Below are 11,786 nucleotides of genomic sequence, written 5' to 3'. Positions count from 1 at the left end.
GCTCACAACGCGAGCTTGTAGATTGTCTATTTTTACTACTTCTTAAACATTTCTTTTCTAATTTATGTAATGTCTTAGATTTTTATTTTAGTTCATGAAAACAAATCACTGAATTTTTTATTCAAACATTTTAGTTGTTATGGGTGGGAATGTTTGAGTAATTTTGAAATAATTAAAAACAAAATGTAGGAAACAAAAAAAATAAGAAGACCCATAACAATTTGTCCGCGACCCACAAATGGGCCCCGAACTCCCGACCCACTGTTTTGGAACTAGTACTGTAGTAGGACATGACTCCAACGTGTGGAACTAGTACTGTAGTAGGACATGACTCCAACGTGTGGAACTAGTACTGTAGTAGGACATGACTCCAACGTGTGGAACTAGTACTGTAGTAGGACATGACTCCCAACGTGTGGAACTAGTACTGTAGTAGGACATGACTCCAACGTGTGGAACTAGTACTGTAGTAGGACATGACTCCAACGTGTGTGTGTGTGTGTGTGTTAGTTCAGCAGTCACTACCAAAACGAATAAAAACTAATAAGAATCCGATTTATACAAAATGTTTAATTATCCTTTTTAAAATGTTTGTACACTCAGTATGACAATGTGCTTACACAATACTTACAGAAAAAAGTGGGGTGAAACTTCTTTTTGTACATAGAAAAAAATAGAATAAACAAAACAAAACAATAAATCCTCATCCTCCACCATCACTGAAATCAAGTCTGTTCATTGGGGGGTGGTACTGTGGGGTCTTTTTTTTTACTGCTTGATGTGGGAACTGCCACAGAGGAGGGGCTGAGCTGGTGACGGTGATATGGGAGACCCTCACACCACCACCACCCACCCCTCCTACTCATCCCCCCTCCCGCCCAGTGTACATGTTAGTTCTATGACACATTATTTACATGTTTAAATCAATGAATAAGTCTGTTTTACAAAATCTTTTCTTACACCCCCCCCCCCCCACACACACACAAAAAGAAAACATGTGTTCAATATATTCACATATAAAGCAATGTACATACTTGACAAAATGATCGACAATTAATGACCCCCCTCCCCCCATGCTTCAGGAAAACAGTAACTTTGACGGCCTTAGGACAAAGCCTATGCCTCAGACCCAACCGTTGGTGCCAAGAGGTGGTCCAAGAGTCTAATAGAGAATGTGACACAGTAAAAAAAACAAAACAAAAAAGTAAAGATAGTAGTAAGAACAAGTATACATGAGATGTTGAGAAACAAGTTAAAATCACAATATGCTACGACGGACCGCCTCCTCACATGAGGAGGAAACGGCGTCAGGAACAAGCTTTGAGGGTTAAAATACGTTATCATTGCCGTCGGGCAGAAACATTGTATCTCCAGATTTTCCCCCCCCCATAAATTAATGCCTTGCTTAAATTTATCATAGTTGCGCAAAGTAGCGAAAATGTCCAATCTACAAGCTCGTGTTTCATCATCACGCCTTGTAGACGGGCTATTTTCTATTGTATATCTTTTACATTTTCAAAAGGGAAACAAGATCTTGTGTCTAAATAACCACTTCATTGGATCCATTGGAACACAGTTCTTTTTTTTTCCTTTTTCATTTCCTGAACAGTAACGGTTTTGGACAGGTTGCCGTCCGACAGCGACAACACGTATGGGTTGAGTCGAGCAAAACAGACACACTGCAAACGCACATGTGATTGGAGCCATTTCCAAATCCTGCTCATATCATAGCAGGACAATTGATGAAAACGATGTGATATTGAAGCCAGGTTGAGGACATGGCATACTTGGAGAGGGAGCGGTCTTGTGAAAATGCAGGAATTTCGATACGGATGGCGTGCTGACCCCAGTCTACATCATGCATTCACAGAGCAACACAAGGCCCCAAAGACTTGTGGTTGGAAGGCATGGGAATGAGACTGGAAGCCTCGATTTCCACAGCCCAGCTAAAAAGCAGCACCAAATAGATAAAGAGTCCATGGCTAGGGTTAAAGAGCACACAAGCAATGTCCAATGGAAAACACTAAACAAAACGGTTTCAAACTTGATCCATTTCTAAAAGTGGAAAGTACTGAGAGCAATTTAATATTATTTATTAATTTATTTATTATTCCTAGGTGATTCCTCTCATTAATCCTTCACAGGCAACAGCAGAAGAAGAAGTTTAAAAGCGAACTTGAGGTCGATCATCTCAGGAACATTTAAGATCCACCCAAGAGAGGGGAAGAAAACACTAAAAACCAAACATGGTAGTGAAAACATTGAGTCTATGTAGCACCCCTAGGTGTCAACCTCTCTGAACAAATCCAGTGACACCAACATCGACAGCCCAAATTCAGTGACACCAACATCGACAGCCTTGTAGTTTCGGGGCCCATAGCAGGCCGGGACTGGGGCCCCGGCCTGAGAGCTTTCATTCTGGGCAGCAGTTCACAGTCTTCTGTCATTACTGTTAAGTATGAAACTATACGCCACCCATCCTCTGGTTCGAGACAGCAGGTGGTTCAGGCTGGCTGGTTCATACGTGGAGTGAGGGTAAAGGCATTCTGTGTAGGCCCTCCTCCCAGTTGCCCTGGGGGGCGGGTGGACTCGCTGTGGCTACACTAACTATTCCATCTCTAAGTCTTCCTTGGGCCGGTAGACAGTGCCGAATCGTTGCATGTACTTCTTGATGTACTCCTTGGTCTTGTGCTTTACGTTCTCGTTGCACTCAAGGTCTTCAGGGTTCTTGCAAGCCTTCAGTTCCTTGTTCATAACGCCGTGAGTGAGCTAGGAGAAATGAACAGACAGAGACGGAAAGAGAGTTATTACTAGGGCTTGGCAATTAACCGAAAATGTTCTCGCAATGTTCTCACAATTATATGAGCTATTTGGCATTTATATATTTTTTCATATAACCATAATCGAGGTTGAAATAATTGTTATGTTGATTTGAAGTCATATCACCCAGCCCAGCCCTAGTCAAGACATTTTCCGGCCTGTCAACATAATTTAGATGTACAAGGGCAGTTAAATCTGAAAAGTGGACATTTGATAGCGACAGCTTTCACTACTGTTGGGTCAAGCTCCATAAACAACCCATGCCAGAATGTTAAGCATTCACAGAAAGTCTGTGTTTTGGTGGGTATGAAGTTACAATTTGTATCATGCACAGTTTACTTGGGTCTCTCCCTCTGTGTTTATTGTGCCCCTATGCTCAGTGTCCAAGTGACACTCAATATAAACCGGTCCCTGTGGGGCTGTGACCGACATTTCTCTGAACCGCCAGGAACCGGGGAAGAAAAGAGGCCGTTGTCCTTTGAAGAAACGCTGGTTGAAAATGTTGGGAACTTACAAAGGAATGATTAAGGCAAACAGAGGAGAGATGCTAGTCTGGATGTACAATGTTTCCCAAGTGTCTCGTTCAGCGAGTACAAAAAACATTGTTCGGCTGAAGAAAAGAAAGCGTGGGAGCTCAAGTGTTTTGGTCTGGTCTGAGGAGAAGCTTTGAGAAATGAGAATACTGTCTTTGAAGTTAAGTGCTAACCAATACTTTGATTCCATGTTCTCTGGTTAGCCGGAGACTTTGTACCCCCAAAAATGTTCCCTCTGCTGAGGAAAAGTGTCTAAATATGTGTGTGTGTGCCTGAGCGCCTGTCTGTCTTTTGACAGGAGTCAGTGTTACCTTTCTGGCCAGATGTTTGAAGTCATCCGTGTTGACGATGCGTCCGAGTTTGCAATCTGGCTTTCGGTATGGGTTCAAACAATGCACGATGAACTGAGACATCTGAGGATTGCACACACGCACGCACACGCACACACATACACACAAAGAAAATGTAAAAAATCTTATCTGTGCTAGGAAATATGACAGTAGGTATATTGTTAAATGGCCAATCTGTAATCAATACATATGTTAGCCACTACAAGGCTTCAAACAAGTATGTGTATCAGCATTGGGAATAAAACAAGAATGACTCAGTCATAACAGGTGCAGAACGCTCTCGTTTATGAATATCTACTAGTATAATCAGTTTGTGTGCCTCAGCTTCATGTTGCGGCATTCAGAGTATGGGTTTTATGTCGTTCAGACTATGGGTTTTATGGGTAAGTCTCCTATTGGCTTAAACGCAACCTAGAGACAAGGCAGCCAATCATGAAACAGTGTCCACTACAGTTGCTACTAGAGGTAGTAGCAAATGTAGTCCAGGTGCTGCAAAAAATTGGTAGTTGTTCTGACATGTTAATACTGGAAATGGTATCAGTTCCAAACGGTTCTATTCCATATTGGTCAGGCGTGGACAACGTTGCTCAGACACTCACCTCTTTACGGAAAGTCTCTTTGCTCTTTTTAGCCAGTTCACTGGAAGTGTCTGCCTCAACTACAGAGAACTGTAAAAAACACAACAAAGGAAAACCCCAATTAGTTCCCTCACATCCCACAATGTAGGAAAGCACCAATTAGTTCCCTCACATCCCACAATGTTCAATCCTCATGGCGTCCTGCTGAAGTCCCCTTGTGTTTTTTTTGAGTGGTGCAAACCACTCCAATATCCAGCTTTGTCTGTATCTATGCGTCTATGTATGTGTGTACCTGTACGTGGGACCCAAAAGAATGAGCATGGTTACTATGGTCACTGACATTACGTCAGACCACAGCTGATCAGGCTATAAGACCTTGCACCACTCAGTTCACACGGGTGTGATTTTTTCTTTAAAGGTCACATTTGACACCAAAGCATGAAAACAACACAATGCCAAGTGAATGCAGGTGAGGTGAAACCCTACGGGCTTATAATAAAATATTGACACATAAGACAAACAAACAAAGAAAAAAGTCAAGTCTTCTACATACTGTCTTGTTCACATTACCAGACTGGCACGGATGCTCTCGAAAAGCAAATCCCTTTGTCCAAATCAAATCTACTTTCACTGCCCCAACAATACCCTTTATTTCAGCAATCAGCAACAGATGGAACAATATAAAAACAATGGTAGTCATTATGCAAACAAAACTGCTCTGAATACAGTAGAATAAAAAAAAATAGCATTTCTGAGCCGCAGCGGGAGGCAGCAGTGACTTTACAACGCCACCATTAAACTGCAACGCGGTGAGATTCCACAGATCAAAACGGACGGGGAGCGAAGAGACCACGGCGTGACGCCGTGCTCAATTTCCATGGCGGCTCAACGAAAAAAATGGCAGCTGGCCTCTCCTCCCCGAGAGCCCCACTTCCTGCCCATTTATTTGATCTGCGGAATCTCCAAGTGTTCACTTTTATCACTATGAAATGATGAGCTCCGACAGCAGCTATCAAGGTCAATGGGGCGGCCAGTGGAGCGAGCACCTGGCCACCAACCACCCCCCCCCTCGGCTCGCAGGAGCCACTCAAAGTGGAGATATCCTGCCTGGAGGCTCCTGAGCACCGACAACAAAGGCCCAAGCGGCAACAGCTGAGCGCTTATATGACCACATCAGGCTGGTTGAGGATCAGCCATGGATTCACACGTTAACATCTCCAAACCCAGTGGTGGAAAGTAACTAAGTACATTTACTTGAGTACTGCACTTAAGTACAATTGTGAGGTATTTGTACTTTACTTGTGTTGTTTCCAATTTCCAATACTTTTACTTCTACTCCACTACATCTCGGTTCCAAATGTTGCACTTTTACTCCACTATATTTATTAGAAAACTTTAGTTACTAGTTACTTTGTAGATTTTGATTATTATTGCAATAGATAAATTAACCACTTCAGCCCTATATACATTTCGGCCATTCGAAAATAGCCGACCTACAAGCACTGCTATTTTCAAAAGATTTGTATACATTTGAAAGCTTTAAATGGGACATTCTGCATAATGAGTACTTTTACTCCAGAGTCCAGATTTATTTTTACTTGTAAGGGAATATTCCTTATTTGATATTTTCACACCCACAAAGAGGAAAATGAGGGGGTACGGAAGGATCAATGTGAAACATGGCAGGGAAATTGCTTGATCTACAAGATCAGCTATTTTCAGCGAAGATATTCGGTGTAGAGGGAAAAGGGGAAGGGACCAAGTAGACCCCTAGGGGGCCCAGTCAAAAAAAGCATATTAGGGATTAGGTTGTCAGGTAGGCACGCACGTCTTGGTTGAACACACCATGTACCGGTAAATGGCTGTCCAAGTGACTGTGAACATTAAAAAAGCTATACATTTAACATGAGGCAGACCGTGTTATGTGAAAACACGTGTCTATTTATTCGCACATAGTTTTATTTAGTGTCGTCTCTGATTTCCATTGTGCGCCTACTGTTTTTCTCTGGCTGTAAAGACAAAGCTGGAAGCTGAGGTGGCAGGATGACATTGTAGTGGTTATCAGGTTATCAAGTGGACTGGTTGAAGTGTCCTTGACTGAATCCACTGCATTACTGACTTTTGGATTTTGACCACAAGACCACAAGATATTAAGATAATAACAGATGGTAGTAAACACTGACTGCACTGCAGTCGCATCTGTTTTAAGTCACTATGGATAACAGCGTGACCTACAATGTAACTGTAGGTCATCATCCTCAACTATGTTATTTAAATTACTGAAATAAGCTCAGCAAACAAATAGTCCACAGGCTAGTTGTCTAAAAGTGGTGGACTAGAGCTGCTGTCATCTCTCTCTGACTAAAGTAAACCACGGCGAGGTGCACATATTTTTTAAATCCATCCTGGAGACAAAAGGGACACTTGCGTCGTTAGCCTCTAAAATGAAAAAAAGAACCCACAAAAGACAAATGCAAGCTCTCCCAGCTGGTTGCCATTATCATCAAAGGCAGGATCAAGATGGAGTAGGAAAACAAACTAGACAGAGAGGAGAGAGAAATGAGTTGGCCCTCCCCCTGTATGGGACAGACGGCTTACAAAATGAAATAAATCATATTGCCAAATGTCAGATAAATATTGCAATTAACGTGATTAATTAAAATTACAACTTGGTTATTTGTGCCATATAATTAACTGTAATGAAATTACAGATTTGCAACTTGCTTACACACTTGCACGCACACACGCACGTGAATATGTATACTAGGACGGTGTAGAGATATTGATTCCAGACACAGGCTACCACCCCAAACTGAGCCAGGCAAGTTGAGGTTATGTTATTGGTGCACCTGCAACTCTGTCATTTTGCTATACCGCACACTGCACAGCCCAAGTAGATTGCTCGACACATCGCCAACATCCACATTCTAATGAAGTCTTTTTAGCAAGTGCTCCAAGTCTCCATCTGATTCACAACACTTATTGAAGCATCTATGGCATTGCACTGCACTGTTCCTTTTTTCTTTTCTTTTTTTCAAAACCAGGGCCACAGCTGAAAGCAATCACTTGTGCAGAATCTTCAATTACCTCCAGGGAACAACCACTGTAATCATGCTGTTCATCCAGGGACAAACATGCTGGGAACCAAAATGAAAAGTAACAAGGATTTTGTTTGTAATGCCAGATGAGGTACGTGGCCTGTCACTTTGTGCCTGACAAGATCATATTTAGAAAGCACAGGATACAACAGAAGTACCTTTAAATGATGGTCACTTTTTGGTTCTTAACATTATGAAGTGACAGAATATAAATTAAGCACAGTACATATAGGGCTCCATTTTCGTCACCGCTAAACCCCTTATCCCTAAACTTCTTTGCCTTTTTTTTTTTTTACTATTTTGAAAAACATTTTTTGAATAGTTCAACTAGCCAATCTACATTTACACGTTGTGAGTTTGTAGACTGGCCATTTTAACTATTCAAAAATGTTTTGCAAAATAGTAAAAAAAGGCAAAGAAGTTTAGGGATAAGGGGTTTAGTGGTGACGAAAATGGAGCCCATAGTCTATGTTTGAGGATGAGCTATTTATAAGTTTGCAATCAATGCGAGCCTTGAGTAATAGTAGCGATGTGGTGGCGAGATTTTCATGGCCTCTAAGCCAATGGCAGACTAGCCCTATACCGCCAATTGGACACTAAGCCCCCGGCTAATGAGACACTAAGACCGCTCTACTCTCCCCCACCGCACCATGACTAGACACTGCAAACGCGACTACAGAAAGCCCCACTAAAGGTACAATATGCAAGAGAATGGAATGCAAGCTGATATATAATGACTTGAGACTTGTTTTTGTATAATGGCATGCTCAAAATTGGGACAGGGTTAATGTGTTTTATCATGTAAATCGAGGTTTAGACTCATATCAGTCCCAGCATTATTAATTATTGGTTATTGGCCTGTGAATATTATTCAACATTAATATAATGTAAGACATATTGATTTAAAAGTTAAGTATTTATGCCAGGATAGTGGGGTAAATGTTTGATTTCAAAGGCTGCTCCCTCTGAGAAGCTGAATCTGATTCTGAGGGACATAATGCAGTCTTGTAAATGTATTTTTGGCATAACAGAAAAACATTTTATTTGGAACAAAATATTTGCAATCGCAGGTTTTTTTTAAGGCCGCTGTTGTGACTGAAACATGGAGCTAAATACATCAATTCAAATCTCCAGGGCCCAAGAGGTCAAAGCTTTTTTTTTTTAATTTAAATTAATTATTTTTGCGGCTTTCGCCTTTATTTTATATTTTTTATAGAGGGACAGACAGTATGCTGACAGGAAATGGGGGAGAGAGATGGGGGAGTGACATGCAGTATAGGCCGTCCGGATCGGGAGTCGAACCTGCGGCACACTGCCAGGCTTGGGCTACCGGCCAAGGTGCCTGGACCGCTGAGCCACGGCCCAGGCCGAGGTCAAAGCTTTTAATCCCTATCAGAGTTGATCAGATTTGGATTTTTTTAATTTGGATTAAATCAAACAAATATTTCTTATCGACCATAATGTTGCTATAATAATTCTATGATCACAGATCAGATATCAAAGTGCTGTTTTGTGTTGTTGATTTCTTTTTTCCCTGAACTCTAGGGCCAGGGGATTTGATTCCCTGCACCACAGAAGAGATAACTCAGTGGTGGCTGTGTTCTTTTCTACAGGCTTCCCACACATTTTTTACCAATGAATTTCCAAAACATTTACAGAATATTTAAGCCAACTTCTAGGCCTATATATAACAATCATTCAGTGCAATAATGAGTCTCTTACTCCTATGTGCAATGCAAGACAGACAGACGGTGTAAAGCATAAAGCATAGAATATAGAATGCTATAATTCTATTCCACATTTTGTGCCAAATGTTTTGCTACACCACCTATCTTAGGGCATAGGATCACCACGCTGCAGCACGTTGTGAGCTTGTAGATCTGTTATTTTTGTCACGTACTGGTACACATTAGGCTGCAATCACTCTGCCCTTTTTGGCGAATAACGACTTATGTTATGTATTTAATGACTGTTATACATGTTTTCATTGTTTTAAAAAATACATTTAATGAATACCCTTTGTTTAGCAGTTTTCATTTAATTTTTTTCACAGAATCAAAGGTTTTATGGTCATGATGACTCACCAGGATCCTGGATGGCTGGATTCTAGGCTTACAATAATACATATTTTTGTAAATCTCTATAGGAAAAATTAATGATGACGATTTTTCAGTGGGTCCAGCAAACCACGCCCACTGCTAAGCTCTATTGACCCCCCCCCCCACCCCCCCCCCCCTGAACAGCTCACCTTGGACGGGTTTTCGTCATAGGTGGGTGTTCCCAGGTCCATCTCAGCCTCGTGGTCCATGCTGGCGTTGTCACTGCTGCCTTCCCACGCTGGAGGGTCCCACTGGGTTTGTCTGGGTGGAAGGCAGAGGGAGCATGTGTATACACAGTATATACAGCGGTGAAAGGTAACTAAGTACATTTACTTAAGTACTGTACTTAACCCATTCAGGCCTGACGTCGAAATTTAAAAAAAAAAGTTTTCTAAATCATGACAATTTTCGGAAAGATTTGAGGCACATTTGAACGATTTTTCAAAAATAGCAGACCTACAAGTTTATAGCGCGCCACTCGGTGGCGCGCTATGAGCTTGTAGATCTGCTATTTTTCAATAGCTAAATTATAACAATGTTTAAAACACCAAAACGGGTTCCCGCCCCAAAATGGGTTAATGGTTAATGTGGTTAAACGCTAATGTGACATGGATGCGTTCCAGGTCTCAATGGATTAAGTAGTAAGTAACATTTTGAGGCATTTGTACTACGCGAGCATTTCCGATTTCCAATACTTTTACATGACAATTATTTGAAAACTTTAGTTACTAGTTACTTTGTAGGTTTTGATTGTTATTACAAAACATACATTAACCACTTCAGCACATTATACATTTAGAGCTTTTGAAAATAGCTGATCTACAACTTAAGCTGACAATGTCATGTCATGATGCGACGCATTGTGAGCTTGTAGATCTGCTATTTTTTATACATTTGAAAACTTGAAACTGGACATTCTGTACTTTCTACTTAACGTACTTTAAGTACATTTGGATACCAATATTTTTGAACTTTTCAAAAATATTGAATTCCGGACTTGTGAGAGTATTTCTACATTGCAGTATTGATACTTTTACTTAAGTAAAAATTGTGAATACATTTTCCACCACTGATACACACAACTACATACAGTGATTCTCAACCTTGTGGTTCGGGACTCCTAGAGGGGTCCCCAGATAACAGTGACACACACACACACAACAGTGACACACACACACACAACAGTGACACACACACACACACACACACACACACACACACACACACAACAGTGACACACACACACACACAACAGTGACACACACACACACACAACAGTGACACACACACACACACACACACACACACACACACACACACACACACACACACACACACACACACACACACACACACACACACACACACACACACACACACACACACACACACACACACACACACACACACACACACACACACACACAGTCCCAACCTGGTGAGAGCGTGATAGTAGTAGATCTTGCCCTCGGGGTCCCGCGCTACCTTCCAGCCGGGTGACAGGACGATGGTTTTGGGTTTGGGTGGAGAGGGAGGAGGCAGGTCGATCACGTTGTTGGGAACAATCATCTCCTGAAGGGCACAAAGAATGGAGGTTGTCACCCAAAAAAAATACAATCGTTTCACCGAACCTATAAACCTTCTACTACTTAACTTAAACTACTTTATAGTTTATACTTTTTAGTTATAAATAATAGAGACGGCACCGTAATTCCCCTCCAATCCACTTGTATGGAGTTGCTCACCCAGCGCATGCGTCATTTTTGGAAAAGTGGTGGGATCCGTCCAGTTTGGGCCTATCTACGCCATAGAATTGCATTAAATTCAACGGAGCTTTCATGAACGCGCCGGGCCGAAAGCATGAACGAGTACCGCGAGTCATGGGTGTGTGCGTCCCGTACACACCCATGACGACGTTTAGGCACAGTTCTGCTCGAGCTGCACTACCTACAATCGGCCAGCATGTCCATTTGGCTTCAATGCTTCCTTTTGGTGGCATAGAGTGTATCCATCTATAATCTCATCTGAAATGAAGCCATTCCCTCTCTCTGACAACTCTTGCACTAATGCAGTCTCATTATGCACACAGGCAGGCACCCCCCCCCCCCGCCCCTTGTGGCCAGGCTAAGATACACATTTCTCCTTCTATTAGAGAAAGTTGACACAGTATAGTGTTTGTTAACAACAAATAACCTTGCTGACCCTAGTTGGGGTACATTTTCAAAAACGTAAAAAAATAGCTTCCCTTTAAGTGGTAAAGAGAGAAGACTCAATATATTTGTAATACATTGAGGTGGCCCATTATGTC

The 11,786-nt window shown here is 41.8% G+C and overlaps 1 protein-coding gene across 1 annotated transcript in view; it reads right to left on the bottom strand.

The window, feature by feature from the left end:
* Positions 1-550: 550 nt before the first annotated feature.
* Positions 551-11,786, bottom strand: part of setd2 (SET domain containing 2, histone lysine methyltransferase) — a 40,330-nt gene continuing 29,094 nt past the window's right edge. Inside the window, exons 18-22 of the mRNA XM_079504295.1 lie at positions 10,914-11,050; positions 9,628-9,739; positions 4,303-4,371; positions 3,665-3,766; positions 551-2,769 (exon numbers count right to left, since the gene is read on the bottom strand). Of these exons, the coding sequence (XP_079360421.1) occupies positions 2,608-2,769; positions 3,665-3,766; positions 4,303-4,371; positions 9,628-9,739; positions 10,914-11,050 (582 nt within the window). The 3' untranslated portion in view covers positions 551-2,607. The remainder of the gene's footprint in view (positions 2,770-3,664; positions 3,767-4,302; positions 4,372-9,627; positions 9,740-10,913; positions 11,051-11,786) is intronic.

This window comes from Electrona antarctica, assembly GCF_951216825.1.
Source record: "Electrona antarctica genome assembly, chromosome: 6".
In the NCBI taxonomy this organism is placed as follows: domain Eukaryota; kingdom Metazoa; phylum Chordata; class Actinopteri; order Myctophiformes; family Myctophidae; genus Electrona; species Electrona antarctica.
This window is presented reverse-complemented; position numbering and strand designations above follow the sequence as displayed.